The 19,314-nt window shown below is 48.6% G+C and overlaps 1 protein-coding gene across 1 annotated transcript in view; it reads left to right on the top strand.

Moving 5' to 3' along the window:
• Positions 1–2,276: 2,276 nt before the first annotated feature.
• Positions 2,277–19,314, top strand: part of KCNJ3 (potassium inwardly rectifying channel subfamily J member 3) — a 52,378-nt gene continuing 35,340 nt past the window's right edge. The window contains exons 1-2 of the mRNA XM_074873885.1: positions 2,277–3,063; positions 8,366–8,582. Of these exons, the coding sequence (XP_074729986.1) occupies positions 2,386–3,063; positions 8,366–8,582 (895 nt within the window). The 5' untranslated portion in view covers positions 2,277–2,385. The remainder of the gene's footprint in view (positions 3,064–8,365; positions 8,583–19,314) is intronic.

Consider the following 19,314-nt stretch of genomic DNA (forward strand, 5'->3'; position numbering starts at 1 on the left):
TTTGGGTAAAACCAGAAATAAGGTTTATAGTCAGGCACGGAAAACGTGGGGCAGGCAGGAGCACGGGACGAGCGCCTGGGCGCCAGCGCGGTGCCGTCGCCTTTCCCCTGCCACGTGCCGCAGAGCCACGGGCGTTTTTTCACTCAGCCTCATTCTCTGAGTTTTTAAAAGCTTTTTCTGTGACTGCTCATTAAGAGGGAGCTGCTAAATCCCTGTGTCCTGGCTAGCTGGGAGCTCAGGTAACCAGGCAAGGTAAACTACCCCAAACCCTAGATACTGCTTCTACCATGGAAGGGCTTGTTCAGTATTTCTGCAAGGTAATTTTACAAAACCCCCTTGAAATCAAAGGTCTATAGATTATTATTCCAAGTTTCCTCTGTGTGCAGCATTTTCCAACACACAGGGTGCATGTTCCCAGACAAAGGCAACTGCCCACACATGACTGGTGAGGTCCAGAGCCCAGCCGGTGCCACAGGATCACTGTGACCTGCTCCTGGCCCCGCTGCTCCAGCTCAGAACCAGATCGTCTCCTTCTTTTCCTTTTTTTTTTTTTTTTAATTTTTCTTTCTCTTTTTATTTTTTCTCTTTTTTTTTTCTCCTTTTCTTTCTCTTTTTCTTTCTGTTTTTCTTTTTCTTTTTTTCTTTTTCTTCTTCTTTTTCCTTCCTTTTCCTTTTCCTTTTCCTTTTCCTTTTCCTTTTCCTTTTCCTTTTCCTTTTCCTTCTTCTTCTTCTTTTCCCTTTTCTTTTTCTTTTTCATTTTCTTTTCTTCTTTTTCTTTAATTTTTACTTTTCTATTTCTTTTTTTTTTTCTTTTTAAGAATTTAAAATTCCCCAGTGGCCAAACATCCACCATACCCTAGACACAATTTCCAGGTTTGCCTTATTTTTTTTCTCTCCATTTCAAAATCTGTACTTGTCTGAATTTTTGGAAGGACTTTTCCACAACCAACTTCTCCACTTCCCCCCAGCCCCAGGCAAGGGCTGTGCTTTGCCGCTCCACTGCACCATGTTGCTGCTTTTTTCCCATTCTCTCCTCTTCCCGAGGCTGCTCTCCCCACCCCCTCCCATTCGCATCTTTTCTGAACGATGGGTATGAGGACAGGACACAATATCCCACCATTGCCAAGTACAGAGATAATGATACATTCCTGGTCCCTTTTATCTTCACATATTTGTCTGTCACACGTGACTTTCTGATCACAAAGCATTTTTCATGCACTTCTGCCCAAGTCTCCCCCAGCCCCTGGGTAGGGTTTGCCTTCATGCCCCCCACACTCACTGCTGGCTGGGTTTCACCCTCCTCGAACCAAAAGGCAGAGCAGGTTATTTTTAAAACACGTATTTTCCACAACCCTGGGCTGATGAACTACCACGATCCCCTCCTATTTTATAACGATCTTGTTCATTCTTTTTAAATACAGGAGCTTGGTTTTCTTCCGCTCTTTACCTAAAATCCCTTTTGAAACTCACCCAGCATTTTCAGAGCGATTAAAAATGGCTATTAGCGCTCGAGAAATACTCAAACCCACCAATTTTAAAAATCCCCTGAGCTCTCTACTTTGACCTGGTGACCCAGAGATCCCCGTGCATGCAGACGTGCCCTTGCCCGGGGGTATGGCCCCACTTTTCCGCAAATACCTAAAGAAAAACTTCCAGCCTTCTCTGTATTATTTTTAGCGGTTCGGTTTGCAGAATTTTTGCTCTTACTGACACTTATTTGGAATCCCGTTCATTATCTTTGCTGACTGTCGGTCTCCCTTGTCCTTTTTGTTACTCTTAGCAATTTTCTGCCAGCCAAGGAATTGGCGGCGGGGCGGGGGGGGAAACCCCTTCCCGGCCGCGTGCAGCTTCTGCGGCCATAAAAAATCCAAATAAAAAGAAAATGGGCCATGAAGGAGCCGGGGTGCCCCACCTTCCCTCCTCCTCCCGGGCCTCCCCTCTCCCCATCCCGGCAGGTCCCCGGGGGGGCCGGAGCACCGCAGGGTGGGAGGAGGAGGAGGAGGAGACACGGAGGGAGGCGGCGGTGGGGAGGATGAGGATGATGAGGGGGAGAGAATGATGAAGAATGCACTGAGGATGAGGAGGGAGCCGGGCCGGGCTGTGCGCGGGGCGGTGCGCAGGGGAGGTACGCGGGGCGGTGCGGAGGGGCGGTGCGGAGGGAGGTACGCGGGGCGGTGCGCGGGGCGGTGCGCGGGGGGCGGAGCGCGGGGCGGTGCGCGGGGGGCGGAGCGGTGCCCTGCCCGGGTCCGCACCGCCCCTGCCGCCGGCTCCGCGTGGGTGGCGGCCGCGCCGAGCGGAACCTCCGCGCAGAGCGGAACCTCCGCGCCCGCAGAGCGGCGGCGCCGGGCTGTGCCGTGGCGGGGCGGCGCGGAGGCAGCGCGGAGCATGTCGGCGCTGCGGAGGAAGCTGGGGGACGAGTACCAGGTGGTGAGCACCTCTGCCAGCGGCGGGGGGCTGCCCCCACCCCGCGCAGCCCCGCGGGGGAAGCGCCAGCGCTTCGTGGACAAGAACGGGCGGTGCAACGTCCAGCACGGGAACCTGGGCGGCGAGACCAGCCGGTACCTCTCGGACCTCTTCACCACCTTGGTGGACCTCAAGTGGCGGTGGAACCTCTTCATCTTCATCCTCACCTACACCGTGGCTTGGCTCTTCATGGCCTCCATGTGGTGGGTCATCGCCTACATGCGGGGCGACCTCAACAAGGCGCACGACGACAGCTACACGCCTTGTGTGGCCAACGTCTACAACTTCCCCTCCGCCTTCCTCTTCTTCATAGAGACCGAGGCCACCATCGGCTACGGCTACCGCTACATCACGGATAAATGCCCCGAGGGCATCATCCTCTTCCTCTTCCAGTCCATCCTGGGCTCCATCGTGGACGCCTTCCTCATCGGCTGCATGTTCATCAAGATGTCCCAACCCAAGAAGAGGGCCGAGACGCTGATGTTCAGCGAACACGCCGCCATCTCCATGCGGGACGGCAAGCTCACCCTCATGTTCAGGGTGGGCAACCTCCGCAACAGCCACATGGTCTCGGCGCAGATCCGCTGCAAGCTGCTCAAAGTAAGTGGGACACCTGCCCCGCTTGCCCCCAGCTGACGGGCACCCGCACCCTGGGGATGTCCCCTGCAGTGTCCCCACTGCCCCAGAGCTGCCGGTTCCTCTGAGCGGCCTCTGCCATCCCTCGCTCCCACCTGGGGCTGCCTGCGGGTCCCCACGATGCTCATTGGGCTCAGCTGTTGGGCACCAGATTTACTCTCAGTATTTAACAGCAGCCTTGTAGGATAATATTTATATTCAGCACCGGGCTTACATGCATATTTATATATATAAATATATATATATATACACAATAAATATAAACAATAAATATATAAAAATATAAATAATATACAAATAAATATATAATATATAAAATATAAATAATATATAATATATAAAATAAATATAATAAATATGATATATAAAACAATAAATATAAACGATATTTATATATAAAAATACTAAATATAAATAAGTTATATATAAACCCCGCTATTTTTCCCTGACAAGGAAATACTTCAGAGCTTGAATTCCTTGGTGTGCGTTTTAAAAGAAAGCTGTTTGCCTTTCTGGCGTATTTCTGGCCTTTCGGGCAACGGCGAGTCCAGTCAGGCAGAACTTTATTTATGCGGTGCGTGAACTTTGTTGGAAAGCAGGGTGCCGGGGTCAGACATGTGAAGGTGGTGCTGCTGGCCCTGCCCGGCTGGGGAAAATCGAGTGTTTCGGTGAGACTCGCTGCAACGGGGGGATGAAATAAGGGTGGAGCGGGTGGAAGGGGACGGCTCGGGTGACGTTGGGCGAGTGCAGAGCATCCCGCCAAGGGGGGGACACCCCATCGGAGGGCTGCCCCCCTTCCTCCCCCGCTCCTCTGGCCGCCCCCCGCGGAGGGGTGCGCATCCTCCCCGCCTGCCGCGCCCGGACCCAGCGACGCGCCCGGAGGCTTCTGAAGTTGTCGTGTTTTGGCCCAAATGCCCGTTTCGCGAAGGGGGTTTGCGCAGGCAGGATCGCCGCTGCCTTGGGTGGGGGTGGCAGAGCCCCCACCGCTCCCTAAACCGTGGGGGTGTCTGTGGCCGGATAAGAGGTAGCGCTCGCTCCCAGCAAGGGGGGGAAGAGGGATGTAAAGAATCTCCGTAATTTCACTTGTCTCCTTCCTGCCGTGCCCGGGTGGTTTCTGGAGCGGGGACCGACGCCGGTGAAGATGCTCTCGCTGCAGCTGACCTGGAGGCGTCTGTCCCTGATCTTTTCTTTTTGAGTAATCAGCTGGGATCTCAGTTACGCTTTTCCCTGACATGAGCCGCCCCTGATTGTTTCCTCCCGGGTAAATTGACTGACACGTAATTAGCCGGGTAAGTAATCATCTGGTCTTTAGAGGGCACCGCGGTGACCCCTCCAAGGAGCCATCCTGACTAGGGAGAGGTCGGACTGTCGCCTTGAACGGAGCTCTTTAATAGCTTTAAAGGATCAAAACGAGTAATTTCCATTGCGAATTTTGAAAACAGCCCTTTTTTCTATCCAGAGGTGCCGCAGGGAGAATTTTAAAAGTTGGAGCTTAAAACTTAGCGTGGCTCCGAAAAATTTCCTGAACTTTAAATATGTGAAAGAGTGGCTTTACAGGCATATCATTTGTTCTGGTTTTGTGGAATCGGAGGGGTGAAGGTTTTGCAAAATAGCAAGAAACGGAGAGGAGCCCAGGCAACGCTGCTGTAGCAGCACCTCTAGCAGAGCAAGCTGCCCTTGCATCCCGGGGCGGCATTCCTGTTGGGAAAGGGGCAGAGCTGCCCAGGCACAGGAGCTCTGTACACGGGCAGCTGGAAATGCGGAGGGAGAAGGGTGATACAGGGGTAAAATGTGGCTTTTCTGTGCACACGCTTACAGCTGGCTCGGCATGGTGCGTCCTTGTGCTGCTGGGGGGGAGTAGTGCTTGGCCAGGCCTCTTGGCCAAAAAAAAACAGAGGGGAAAAAAAGAAAGGGAGAAAGAGGAGGGGGGAAAGGGAGGGGGGAAAGAGGGGGGAAGGGGGAGGGAAAGGGGGGGGGGAAAGGGGGGAAGGGGGAGGGAAAGAGGGGGGGAAAGGGGGGAGAGGGGGAAGGGGGAGGGAAAGGGAGGAAAAGGGAGGGAAAAGGGGAGAAAAAAGGAAAAAAGAGGGAGAAAAGGGGGGGGAAAAAGAGGGGGGAAAGGGGGGTAAAGAGGGAGAAAAAGGGAAAAAAGGGAAAGAGAGAAAAAGAAAAGGGGGGGGAAGAAGGGGAGAAAAAAGAGGAAAAAAAAAAGGGGGGGGAAAGAAAGAGGAGGGAAAAAAAAAGGGGGATTGCAGCAGGGAGAGGGATCTCTCATCCCAGGGGTACTGCCATGCACTTTCTGGTCTTTCTGGCTCGCAGGAGCACGAGTATGTGGCGGGGGGGGGCATTGCTGCTTCAGAATTTTTGTATAACTTATTGCAGGTTTGTGGCAAAATCTGGAGGCAGAGTTAACTGTAGGGCTGCTCGCAGATCTTCTGCTGAAACGCTTCTTTTTTGGTAAAAGGTCATTCTGCTTGCTTGCTTGCAATCTGTGTAAAATTGGGAATCCCGATACATTGTCATTTTTAAATATATTTTTTTTCCAGTTAAGCTTAGACCATAGTGGAGAAAAAAACAAATATAGAACTTTAAAAGTGGCAGGTTAGTGCAGAGACTCATTCATTGTCATATTCACTTTTTTTTAATGAATCTCCAGGATTGTAAAGAACTTGAATGAAGCTCCAAAGCCCTGTACTTTCCTCTCTACATTACACTGAGTCAAAAAGAGTCACTCAAGGTCATTTCTCCCTAGAAATGTCTTGGCTCGAACAGCAAACCAGTCAGTAGTGCGAGTTCTCACGCCCTGCCTTGGGTTGAATGCTGCCTGCAACTCAGGGGGAGTTGTAAAATAATATTTGGTTTGTCTATAATGTTTTAGCTCTCAATCTTTATCTCGATTCCCTCAGAGCAGAAGCAATCATACTTTGTGTATATGACTTCACAGCTGAATAATGTAAAGATTTTACCGCCGCTGTAAAATAGGAGGTTTTTGTGAGGGATGTGCTGAATTCCCCGGGAATCCCACCAGCTCTAGTGCCAGTGGTGGTGGCGTGACAGTGCCGTGGGATGGGAGCAGGGTCCCCCCGCCCCACACTGCAGCAGCCCACCCGTTTTTAACCTTTCTTTCCCCCCCCTTCCCATCTGTAGTTCACGCCTCTTTCTCTGGACTGTGCGTGGCTCAAGTACCACGTTGTCTTGTTACCCCTTTTCCATCGCTATTCCATCTGTTAAGATGTCTGTTATAGAGGAATTTTTTTCAAAATAATAGTTCGCCCTGCTCCTTCATCCTCTTCTGTGCATTGGTGGGGGGTTTTTGGCTGGTTCAGATGGAGATTTCAGGGCAGGTATGGCTGGGTACTGGCTCAGAAAGCGTCCGTGGAGGAGCACCACGTAAAGCCAGGACGTTTTGGAGAGTAGCGGTGGCAGCTGAAGACAGAAATAGAGGAGCCAGAGGGTTGAACTAGCAACGATTTTACAACCAGACCTTTAAAGGACTTCTCCAAACCATCAGCGCTCCTAACGAAGCCCGGTGCGTGCAGTTCCTAATTGCAGCGGCTCGTTGGGTCTGACCCAGGGCCACAGTTTTCCTCTGTCCCAAAGCCCGGGCGGGTGGACAGGTCTTGGTGGCCCCGGGCCAGCCTTCACCACCCCTGTGGCTACAACAATATCGCAGGGCTGCGGGCTGTCTCATGGAAGCAGTTCCCTCCCTAGAGCAGCTCCTTGCCCTGCTTACGGGTGTTATTTGGTGTTTTGCTTGTGTTTTTGCCTTTTTATTGAAAACTAGACTTCTCTCTAAAGAAAGAACAAACAAAACCCCGCAGGCAGGATATTTATGCAGATGTGCTCTAGATGTTTTCTTGGCTCTGATGTCTTTATCTAAAACTGCGTGGTGTATGCTAGGATGGGGTAGCAGAGGCAGGTGTGATAAATCTGAATTTTCACACACAGAAATTAAAGCACATTTCTTAGCTGAAACTTCACGGCAGTGAAACGCACAATTGTTTGTTTGGGATTAGATCTCTTTCAAATCCAGCCACCATTCAGGGAAAATTTTAAAAATAGAAATCAAATCCTAAGCGAGGCGCATAATCCGTTTTTGCTCTGTCTGCTGCCATTTGCTTTTAGGCTCCCAACCACCTCAGACCTCGGGGGGACTCGGTTGTAGCTGCACCCCTCACAACCTCACTGGGGGCTGCCCCATGCCCTGGGGGCACCCGGCATCCTTGCACCTTCTGTGATGGGATTTAAAAAAAAAAAAAAAAAAAAAAAACCAAAAGAAATCCCATTTCAAGTCAGTGGTATTGCCCAATGTGGGAGGTTTCACATCCGCTGAAAATGTGGGGAATGATGGAAGTGCATCTCAAATAGCGATTTAACGTTGGGTTTTGGCTGTGTATGATGAACACAACAGTTTGTAAAACTTCTCTTTAAAATCTGAGTGGCAAATAATGGAGAATTCTATTACAAAAATAATGACCAGGAAGGGCTATAATGTTTTGTTCCTGCCTATTTGTAATGGGGAGGGGGAAGAAATCGAAGCTGGAGGGGGAGCGTTTGGGCAGGGCTGTGCTCCCTTGGCCCGGGGATGCGCAGTGTGGCACAGGAGCCGGGGCGCTGAAGTTGGGGTTTCAGCTCGAGGTGTGGCTTTATGGACTTGTTAAATTGGGGTTAGAGTGTCTTAGCAGGCAGCTCTGGCCAAAGCAGTAACAGTATCCCCTTCTCTGGGCTTCTTTTGTCGAAAGGGAGGGATCTAAAAACTTCCCTGGAGAGCTGTGTGCTCAGGTGGGGAGGCGGGGAGGGGGCTGATGTTAGTTGGTGTTAGTCAATGTTAGGGAACTCTCTTAAGGGAAAAGCTGGTAATTAATCCAATTGCTGCCCCTTTCTGCAAGGAGTCTGTGGACAGTCCCTCGCAGGAGGGACCCTGAGGTGGCCGTGAGCCCTCACCGCCCATCGCAGCACAGATTTTGCGAGGTTTTGGGTATTTTGAGGGAAAATGTTCCCTTGTCTGAGCCCCCCGGGCAGGGGACCCTGTCTGGGTGCAGTGCTCCGGGCCAGCAGTTTTCCATGTTGGTGAGCTGCAGTTATGTGTTAGATAGAATTTATCCCTGCTCTTTGTGGCCAGCGCTGGGTTTCCACCCGTTTCGTGGCCAGACGGGGCTTTGCCCGGTGCGTGGGTGGTGGCAGGGATGCAGGGTGCTGGTGGGGTGCCTTGGTGCTGGCTCCAGCTGTGATGTCTGTCTCTCTGTCTCTCCCCTCGCTGACCGTCCAGTCCCGCCAGACCCCGGAGGGCGAGTTCCTGCCGCTCGATCAGCTGGAGCTGGACGTGGGCTTCAGCACGGGGGCCGACCAGCTTTTCCTGGTGTCCCCGCTCACCATCTGCCACGTGATAGACGCCAAGAGCCCCTTCTACGACCTCTCGCAGCGCAGCATGCAGACGGAGCAGTTTGAGATTGTCGTCATCCTGGAGGGCATCGTGGAAACCACGGGTGAGTAGAGGAAGCCCCGCCAGGCAGATGCTGCCCCGCTGGTCTTACTGCCCGTGTTCCAAAAATTGGGGGCTTCACGTTGCCCTTTCATCCAGTGACAGGGTCAGATTTTGCAAGCGCTTTGAGACAGCCAAAGGCATTTTTTCCTACGAAGGGAAAATGTTGGAGGGATTTTTGGCAATGTGTCTGTTACCAAGGTGATGCACTTCGGTGCTCCCAGCAAGGCAGAGAAACCTCGGTCACGGCAGCTGCCGTGGCTCAGTGATGGGATGCGGGGATGCCACGGCCAGTGCCTGGCTTCCCTTCCCAGGCTGCTGCCGGCCGCAGGAGAGCACTTAGTGGGGGGATTCAGAATATTTTTGATCATTTTTGTGGTCTGTATGCTGGTGTCCAGCGTTTCTGAGCTGGGTGGCTTTTCTAGTGCAGGAGGCCACCTCTGACAGCCTCGGGCTGCAGTCTCGGGCTGCAGTATTTTAGCAGCTCAGCCTGATACCCAGTGGGGCTGGGGGAAGCAGAGGCGAATCGTCCGCACTGTTCAAGAAAATATCGCAGATATTTCAAGAAAAAATTCCCTGCTATAAGCATAGCTGGCTCGTGTAAGGATTTCAGGGCTGACATGCAGACCAGAGAACTCTAGGCTGTCTTTTTTTCCATAGCAGAACTGGTTTAAAACAGGAATGATTGAAGAAAAAGAGTTTTGTAAATAACCCCTTAGAATTTTAAAACAAAGTGATGTGTTTGTATACTGTTGAGTTTATTTTTGTAAATATTTCCGACTTAGAAATTATACACAGAACTAAAATAAAAAAAGGAGGTATTTCCTGAATCTACAAAGCCTAACTCACATAGGCTTGCAAATTTTGTGACCTACTTTCATAAGATGAGATGGATATTGGGTAAAATAGAGCAAAATGTGCTCTATCTTGATAAAACATGGAGAGATGAAAGGGTTTTAAAGTTAAAAAAAATCTTTAAAAATGTGAGTAAATGAGAGAGGAGGAGAGTACAGAGCTGGAGGGCGGGTGGACCAGAGGAGAACCGGTATCGGTGACAGCAAGAGCGTGTAAATACGAGGGGGTGGGCAATCTCATCTGATGGATGCCCTTTTTTTTTTTTTTTTAAAGGGTGGACACTTAGCAGGTTTAAAACTGGCAGAAAGTCAGGACACGTCTCTCTGTCCTGGTGCTGTCCCAGCAGATTCTTTAGGACAGTTTCCACCTCCCCTATCATTCACCTTGAAGCCAAACCACGTTTGGCAAGGTGCGGGGCTTGCTCCGGGAACATGCAGTGGTCTCTGTTTATGAAGGTACATTATGGGAAATGTTTCGTATGGGTTACGTACCTGAATACCTCTGCTAAGGCAAAAAATGGGTTTAATTCAAGGGTAGTTTTCTGAGAAGTTGAGTTTGATGCTGTGAAGTGTGGCCGCTGGAGCCGGGCTGGCTGAAGGTCAGGAGACATCGACCTCAGCCTTGGTAGGACATGTCACACAAACCAGGTTTCTTCTCTTCGTGGAAATAATATATTGCAGAAATCTTCCATCTAAGCTATCTTAACTTATGCCTTGCATCTCACAGCCCGCAGCCACCCCAGAGCAGAAGCAGTAATTTGAAGGGTATTATTAGGAATATTATAAAATAATTTGCAGCTTGCCCTGTTGGCTGTTTCATAGAGAAAGCCAATAGGAGACTCGGTCTGTGCGTTCCTCCTCCTCGGTGTAAGGCAGGTCCCTGCCCTCGCTGTAGTGTGTACCTGCTCTCAGAAGTGCAGTACAAGTCTGAAATGTCTGCTGGCATGGAAAGAACAGAAATAACTCGCAGTTGTTTGGAAACCAGGGTGCTATTTTTGGTTAGGTGTAAAAAAGATGCTGCTGTTCGTTTTTGGTTTGTTTGTTTTTTTGTCTCGGAAAGTCAGTGAGTAGGTCATATGTTTGAAAAGGCTTTTCCAATTAATTTCGATTGCGTGTGGCGGGAGAGAGAGCGGCAGTGGTACTGGCGGGTCTCGCGGGGGCTGAGCGAGCCCGATTGATCTGCGTGTGGTTCGGGAGAGTCCTGCGAATGATGAATATGTAGCCTGCGGGAAGTAGGTTGGAGGAAGATTAAATAAACTGTGGTTGATTTGCAAATGAGGCGAAGTTACAGCTGCCAGTGTTTGAAGCGGGGACTGATCTGAAGCGAATGGGAGGGCGTTTAGGGTTTCTTTTTGTTTGGCTCAGTGGAGCCCAGAAGGAGCAGACAGAGGTCAAAGCTAAGGCTGAGCGGAGAGGCGGGTTGAGTTACGTACGGGTGTGGCAGGTTGAGTTACGTACGGGATGGGTTACATATGGGTATGACAGGTTGAGTTACGTATAGGATGGGTTACGTATGGGTATGGCAGGCTGAGTTACGTATAGGATGGGTTACGTATAGGTATGACAGGTTGAGTTACGTGTGGGATGACTTATGCTGCCAGCATCAGCCCAGCTGATGCTTCAGGTGATGCTCCCACCTGCCTTTCAGCCCTTCCAGCTTCCCGCTCAGCGTGGGAGTCCCTTCAGATGGCTCCTGCCTTACATCTCAGCTGTGTTGCCTTATATGTTGAGTTTTGAACTACAATCACAATGTTCTGTTAATCCTACTGGGAGTGGAATTTAATTTAATTATGAGTGAAACCTGTGCAGATAGGACAGCCAGCCTCCAGAGAGTAAGTCTCTTCTACAACCCTGTTCTTATGATGGGTTTCTCTTGCATCCCAGCAGTAAAATAGATGTTTACTGCAGAGTGAAGAACTTCCTACTTTTCAGCCCATAAAGTTGCCTTTGTAGTGGTTATCTCTTACTTCATCAGTTACTGCATGAAAAAAATCATCATCATTTTGTATCATTGAATTGAAATTGAATTGGATTTTGAAACTCAGAAGACTTTCTTTCAATACCAGAACACAAGGAAAACAGATGAATTTGTCCAATGATGCTGTCTTGGCATTTGGTCTCTTTGCAAAGGCCAGAGGCCCAGAAGCCAGGCTGAAGTCGGGGAGCCCTTTGCCGTGCTGATGCCGTGACGGCCGCATCCCTGTGCTGCCGCAGACTAGGGCAGTGGTCTCCATTAGGCCAAATCCTGGGAGACCCTGCCTGGGAACTAGTTTTGGAATTTAAAGTTGGACTCCGGCTCTAATGTTTCCCTATGAAAACAGTTAATTTCACTTGGCTGTCTTCATTCCCGAGGGCGGAAATGTGTCCTGGGCAGAGCAGCAGTTGGGCAGAACCTTTCCCCCAGCAGTAGATGTGCTGCTTGGCGTCTGTGCCGCGGCTCCAGACTTGACAACCAGCTCAGAGGATCTGATAAAATAATATGACTTCTGCACCTGGTCATTAAGCAACCTTATAATACAGCCAATTTTCTAAACTGTTGTCTTTTTTTTTTTTTTTTTTTTTTTTATATAAAATTGACTTGTAGAGCATCAATACCATGGAGATAAATTGTTTTGTACCCGTCCCAGAAATGCAGCGCAGAGGAATTGCGCCGTTGCTCCCCTCTGCCACGTCCTGGGCTGCAGGAGGGTCCTACCTTGGATCTTTGCTAATGGGAATTTGCAGCGTATTTAACAGAAAAGGCTTTGATATTCATCAAAGTTCTTCAACTTGCAGAGTCTAAAGGGGGAGCTGGTGCTTTCAGCCTACACTCCTGTTTTGTTTTACAAGTAAATTATTTTCTGTCTCTGCCTGAAAAGTGCTGTGAAATTGTGCTTAGATCTACAACATCATTTGTAAAGAACCGAGTTACTCATGCGCCTCTCCCATGTCCTGTGGAGATCCGCTGGCCCCAGTGTCAAGAGATAGATGGCAAGTGAATAATAATAAATAACAAAAAGTATTTATTTTCTTCTGTTTGTACTGATGTGAGAGAAGTGGCCTTTAGTCTGGAACTGTAGGAGGCAGAAATACCTGTAAAAACTAAACGCGGACTTCTCAGTCAACATACGAAAAATAAGAAACAATTCAAGTCACTGGAAGGATCAATGGGGTGGATTCAGGGCTCTTTGACATGTTCTCAAGTTCTTCAACCTTGAGCTATTCTATAAATCATTATTTCAAGTTATGTTTAGCAATATTGTCGCATGTCTGTATTCATGTGTGATTGTGTGGTGCCACAGGGAGGCATTTCATGCCTGTTAGGTTACGCCAGGACAGCACAATTTAGGGGTAAGTCATCTGAAGGATCCCATTTGCCATTTCCCATGTTATTCCTGTTCCAGTCCTCTGGTGTTGCCATCTGGTGCGGGCCAGGGTGCAAGTGACTTACAAATTATAAAAAGTATTAGAAAGTATTGAGTATTCCTCACTCTAATATAGCCCTTGTATTTATAATAAATAGGGATTTAGGAGTCCTAATAGCATTTGATTTGAGTCAGCTCTGCCTTTTGATAGGGACTTAGAGCCTCTTGGTTTTCTTTAGCAGGTGCTTATGAAGACATTTTTTTTTCTGTGACTTTGTTTTCTGCTTTAATCAGTTGAATTTTGATATGCAATTTAGCAAGGGATTTAGAGAATTAGTAAATATATACAATAAATCTTGTTTTGACTGTCTGCAGGGACAGTAAAGATTTTTTTAGAGAAGTCTAATGAGTTGTTTAAGCAGGATCTTCTTGCTTATAAATCCCACTTGGCTGATTAAAATCACCATTTCCGATGCCTTCTCTCATTAAATCGTATAAAAATGATTTCTCATAGATGCCTCCCAACTTGATTAAGTTAATTTACTGCCTCGTCACTGAAATTTTAATTTCTGGAAATATAAATATTTCTTTATGCTTTCCTTAGCCTCCTTAATTACAGCTTTTAGGTTGTTTAGCTAATACCACGTGGGAAGTGGGAAGCAAACCCAGCTCATCCCTAAGGGATGGGACCCAGGGTCCTCTGACCCTTCCTGGGCCTCCCTGGGGAGCAGCAGGGCTGAGCTTAGCAGAGCCTGACTCCCCTTCCCAGCCAGCCCTTGCTTTTAGGAAACAGAAGCAAAATATCTCAGCAGGTTGTGGTTTGTTTTTTTTTTTTTTTCAGGAGGTCACGGGAGGGGTCATGGCCAGCGATGCTTTAGGTAACCGTGGGTGGCTCCTGGCTCTCCTCTCTACCTCCCGCATGACCCGCAGACTAAAACTCATGGGTGAGGAGTGCGCTGGGCTCATCCCAAAGCCAGACCCAGGAGCTTTCCCTGGAGGATGCTCAGTGTTGGCTCTCGGCTTTGGTTTATTTCCAGCATTTGGAGTGTCAGTCAACAATGGGAGAGTTTCACAGCTGAGATGTTCAAATGGCTTTTCAGAATCCAAGGATGGTTATGATTCATAAGGGTAATTGCTAATAATTTAGGATTATTTTTGATATATATTCAACCCCTCCATTGTTATGATAACATATAATTTTGAAGAACACTCAAAGCGTTTATTTTCAAAACCTATTGTCCTGATTTCACATTATTGTGATGGAGAATTTTAAGCTCCGTTGTCAGCAAACCTTCCTGGTGGCGTTCATGGGGAGAACAAGTCTTGACTCTTAACGCTGGATTCCCCTTCTGGGGCTTTGCCTCTGCGTGCATTTAGAACTACATAGCCTCCTGTAATTGCTGTGTTATCCTGCGACTTACCGATAAGCTGTTGAAATTGCTAAAAAAATGAACAGTTAATAAGAACCTGAAACATACAGAGACCTGCCAGGAACGGTATATGCATCCATTCTCAAAACTCATTAGATGTTATTTTGGAAACCTTTTAACATCATTTTCTGATTAAAGAAATCAAACAGCCTGCCAGGCTTTTTAACTAGATAAATAGAGAGGGAATCAAAGGCATATTCCACTGGTTTTACTTTTAAAAACATGAATAGCCTGAATTATGAAACTGTTGGTCTCCATCGGAAGGTTTCTCTCAGAAACAGATACATGGGAATGTTTTCAAAACTCAAAACAACCTGGGTGAACAAAGAACTGTAATACAGATCTGAAAGCTAATGTGATTTAGATAATTTCTAGGGCTATTTAAAAATGTTTTCCCTGTGCATTATTCTCAAGGTCGCTAAGCTTCAAAGAAACCCCAGTACAAATTTAGCAGCTTTAAAGGTGAAGCATAAAATATATTTATTCTGTTTTTATCTTACCATTTGAATTTTGGGGAGATTTGTGCAGATGTGGGCCAAGTGTTGTGGGCAGAGGGTAGAAGAGAGGGAAAATACTCTGGAGTTAATGGAGGAGCAGACCACAATCAAACCATTGCATCTCTTGAGAGTTGGTAGACTTCAGAACCTTGTTCATCCTCTCGCCCTCCCTCTCTGCTGTCTTACCGTAGTTTTTGTGACCAGATGTTGGTGTTCATAAGGTATCATCAATCTCATTGCATTGACGGGGCAGAAATTTGGGTAGAGAGGGTGGAGCAAGGAACTCAAGGTCTAGAGCAGACTCTTGCACAACATCGCGTGTGCCAGCGTTGCTCCACTGTGGATGCGTCCTTGTTTGCTCTGGGTTTGCCTGTGTGAGGATGGCACGAAGCCATCAGCAGCTTGGTTTTGGGGGATTACGGACCTGCACATCTGTCGTGGACCTATTCGTTGTGGGCTTTGGCAAGGGATGAGGGGAGTCCTCGCCTTCTGCATTGGTGGGAGGGGATGGGGGTCTTGGGGAGCCCAAGCCAGCTTTCACCAGGAATAACTCAGTGCCTTGATTCTCTTAGAAAGCACCTCTCAGAACACTTCTCTGCAAAATATCACAGGATCACAAATGGTTGAGGTTGGAAGGTACCTCTGGAGACCATCTGGGCCAACCCCCTGCTTAGGCAGGGCCACCTAAACCCGGTTGCCCAGGACCATGTCCAGATGGCTTTTGAATATCTCCAAGGAGGGAGACTCCACTGCTGGTTTAGTGCTGAGACATCAGTAAGGTGTGTTAGATGGGCAGGTGACAGGAAGAGAACAATTCAACAGTTCTACGTAATGAAAGGGGCTTTTTTCTTTTTTTTTTTTCCTTTTTCTTTTTTTTTTATAAGGCATGACCTAAACGTGATAAAATAGTAATTTATAAATCTTGTGGTCTTAGCAGTTCAGCAAATCTTTTTCCAATGCTGCCATTATATACAATCTTTTAGTGGAAAAACCAATATTTGTTGGTCATGCAGGCAAACACATTTGTCACTGTCAAAGTGAGGATGTGCTGAAATTGGGACCTTCATTGCCCAGCTTCCCTCTGCCCCTCCTGCAGCTGCTGCTCAGGTGCAGCACAGCCGAAGGGCTCAGCTGGATCAAAAAAAGGGAAAAAAAGCAATTTTTTTTAATGCTAATGAAAGCATATAAGGTTCTGGGAAAACGTAGCAGAAGTGCATGGGTTTGTGTGCTGCTTCTAAGGAGGCACAACTGGAAGAGAACAGTTTTGGTAGCTGCATCCCTTACATAACTCACAGACGACGTATTTTGGATAACGCTTCCCCCCTCCTGCGTAAGGCAGCAATTCCCCAAAGTACTGAATTTCACTGCATAAAGCCTTCGTGGCTCTTTCTCCTTTTTTTTTCTTTAGATCTCTTTGGAGATATAGGAGAGAAAAACGATAGTGGTTTTAATCTAGAGCTCTGCAGGAGCTTTCCTTTCACCATATATAATCTGAATAACCGGTGATTCATCAGAAGTCATGTCTTTGCTAAAAAATACTTGTTCATGCTTAATCAAACAGAATACATTCTCCTTGAACAAGCCATCTTGTGCTGTGTGTGCTAGCACAGGCGGACCTTGTACCATCAGTCTACACATCTAGTTCAATTTTTTCCATGAATAAGTATTGGAGGGCTCAGCACGAGCTGGTAATCTCTGGGGGAGCGACACGTGCAATCATCCAGAAAACTCGGGAGCACTAAAACTTGATCTCTGATATAAATCTGCACCATGCCTCCAGGAAATCGAACACATCTAAGAAGCAAAATATGAATAACCGATTTTCCGTGAGCGTGCAGCTGGAGCTGTGTGGGTTTGGTTATGGGGGGCTGGGGGGTTGGAACTCCCCGGTGGGGCTGGAGGATGGGGTTAGCTCACGCCGAGCCCTGGCAGGTCGGAGATGTTGTGCGAGCGCTGGTTGGAAACGTGTGGAAGGCAAAAGGGGGTTGAATTTTTCAGGGAGCAAACGCGACGTGGTTGTGCAGGGTGTTTGCTTTCTCGTGCTGCAGTGCTGGGCAGGGAATACTTCACTCCTGTAAACCCACCAGCAGGCAGGGACGTGGAGATGTTGCTTGCTAAATATAGACCCGAATTGCTCCTCTCTGAGAAATTCAGGAACAAATAAGAAAACTCTACAGTGCTCAAATTGTGCTGTTTCTTGCCTATTTTTTTCAGTAAGCATAAAATGGAGATCTTAATTTTATTCTTGTCCGCTTACCATCGTGCCTCTCTGAGTTATATAAATGATTTAGTGATTTTTCATATTTCTGGACAGAAAAAAAGCTTAAAGACCTGTTCAACTCACGTGCGCGTGTGGGTTGGGCCAGGATCTGAACTGGAGCCACCATGAATCTGAAGGACATTTTATCCACCCAGATCTGGAAGTGGGGCACAGCGTATCCTAAATAAGAAGGTTTCTGCAAAATCGTTTGAACAAAGAATGAAAATGCTCACCTGGAGGTGGTTAATTTTATCCTAATTGAGGAAGCGTTTTAATTGCTGATGCAGTTTGAATGACGGGTTTTGCCATGTTTGTATTTTCTATGATACCACTTGCCATGGTAGCTCTGCTTGGGGTTGTCCCCAGATCTCCACTCAGTGCCAAGCAGTTTTGCCCCAAGAGCAGCAGCTCCTCCCGGGCCGAGAGCGGGTGGTGGTTCCCGAGGAGGAGACAGCTGGCTCAGGAGTTTCTGTCATTTGCATCAAATGACTTTATTGCTTAACCCTGCCATAAATGAAGCCCTCAAAAGTGACACTAGCTAATATTGATTTAATTTAAACCCAGCTGGGCCAAGTTGACTGTTCCTGTTGCTGCATTTCATACAATCCCAGACTGGTTTGGATTGGGAGGGACCTTAAAGCACATCCAGTGCCACCCCCCTGCCCTGGGCAGGGACACCTTCCACTAGCCCAGGTTGCCCAAAGCCCCGTCCAACCTGGCCTTGAACCCTTCCAGGGAGGGGGCAGCCACAGCTTCTCTGGGCAACCTGTGCCAGGGCCTCACCACCCTCACAGGGGAGAATTTCTTCCTTAGATCTAACCTAAATCTGCCCTCTGTCAGTTCAAAACCATTCCCCCTCATCCTATCCCTACCCGCCCCTGATCAGGAGTCCCTCCCCCCTTTCCTGTAGCCCCTTTCAGTCCTGGGCGGCCGCTCTAAGGTCTCCCCAGAGCCTTCTCTTCTCAGCTGAACCCCCCCAACTCTCAGCCTGTCCTCACAGGGGGGTGCTCCAGCCCCCCGAGCATCTTCGTGGCCTCCTCTGGCCCCGCTGGAGCAGGTCCGTGTCCTTCTGCTGTTGGTGCCCCCAGAGCTGGACCCAGCACAGCAGGGGGGTCTGACGAGAGTGGAGCAGAAAGGGAGAATCCCCCCCCTCGCCCTGCTGCCCACACTGCTCTGGGTGCAGCCCAGCACACAGGTGGCTTTCTGGGCTGAAACAAGCCCAAGTTTTATTCAGAACAAGTACATCTAGGCAGCATCGTGAGCAGCAGCGGGAAATTGGAAGTCTGTGGTGTTCACCCCTGAATGGGGCAGCCTGAGGGAGCCTGAGGGACTGGGGGTCCTGGACACCCCCCGACATCCCAGGTGTGGTCAGTATAAAGGATGGAATGTTTATTTCTGAGCAGCAGTGCTGCAGCAGGGACCACCCTGGAGACCAGGCTGGAGGTTTCCAGCAAGGCTGTTGCCTTAAGTGGGATTTAATGGTAAATAAATGGAAAACCTTCCATTTTCTGTTGCTGCAGCAAATATATTCCTACTTCCAAGAGCTGCACTTTTTAGCCATTCCTTCTCCAAGAAGAGTGCTTTGTTGTGTTTGTGACAAAGGGAAGGTTTGTGTTTGATATTTATACACCTACCGCTTTGGTACCCTTTAAGATGTGTCCCAGGGCATCCACCTTCTGCTAAGAATGGTTTTCAAACACCAAATATTGTCTTTTAACTTAAAATTGAATGAGCAGTATTGTGCTGTCTTTCTCCTCAGTTCTCTCTCGTCTGAGATACCAGCTCGCACAGCGAGTCAAGCAAAGGAAATGTTTCACCTTGTCACACGGATGTCCTTGTTTTAAGAATCTGATGCTAATAAATTTGTTTTCTGCACCTTGTAAACATGAGCCGCCTGTACGCTCTTTGTTTACACGTAGGCTAACGTGTCCCACAGGAGAGGAAAAACAGCAAGCTGTTCCTGTTCTGAAAATACGCTTCTGGCATGGAAATAAGAGTTGCAGAGAGATGCTGGCAGGAATTTCCTCGTGCTGTGTGCGGGGCAGGGCGTATGCATCCTATACTTGCACTCACAGACGGCTTCCTGGGGTGAACAGCGTTCGAGCGCGTTCTCCCCAGATGTGTTTCCTCAGAGGCAGGGGAGGTGCAGCAGGGTTGGTTCCTCGGTGTGTGTCCGTGGCTCCTTCTGCAGCTCCTGCCACGTGTTTCTTGCCGTGCTGAGCCTCGTCGAGCAGGAAGGCGGCTGGGCGCTGCTCGGCGCAGCGGAGAGTGGTTTTTCATGTGTGTTTTGCTCTTTTAAAAATCATTTTAAATGTTCCTGGGGTGGTGGGCACAAGCTGCATCACTATTTG

This window comes from Strix uralensis, chromosome 6 (genome assembly GCF_047716275.1).
Source record: "Strix uralensis isolate ZFMK-TIS-50842 chromosome 6, bStrUra1, whole genome shotgun sequence".
NCBI classification, from domain to species: Eukaryota; Metazoa; Chordata; class Aves; order Strigiformes; family Strigidae; genus Strix; species Strix uralensis.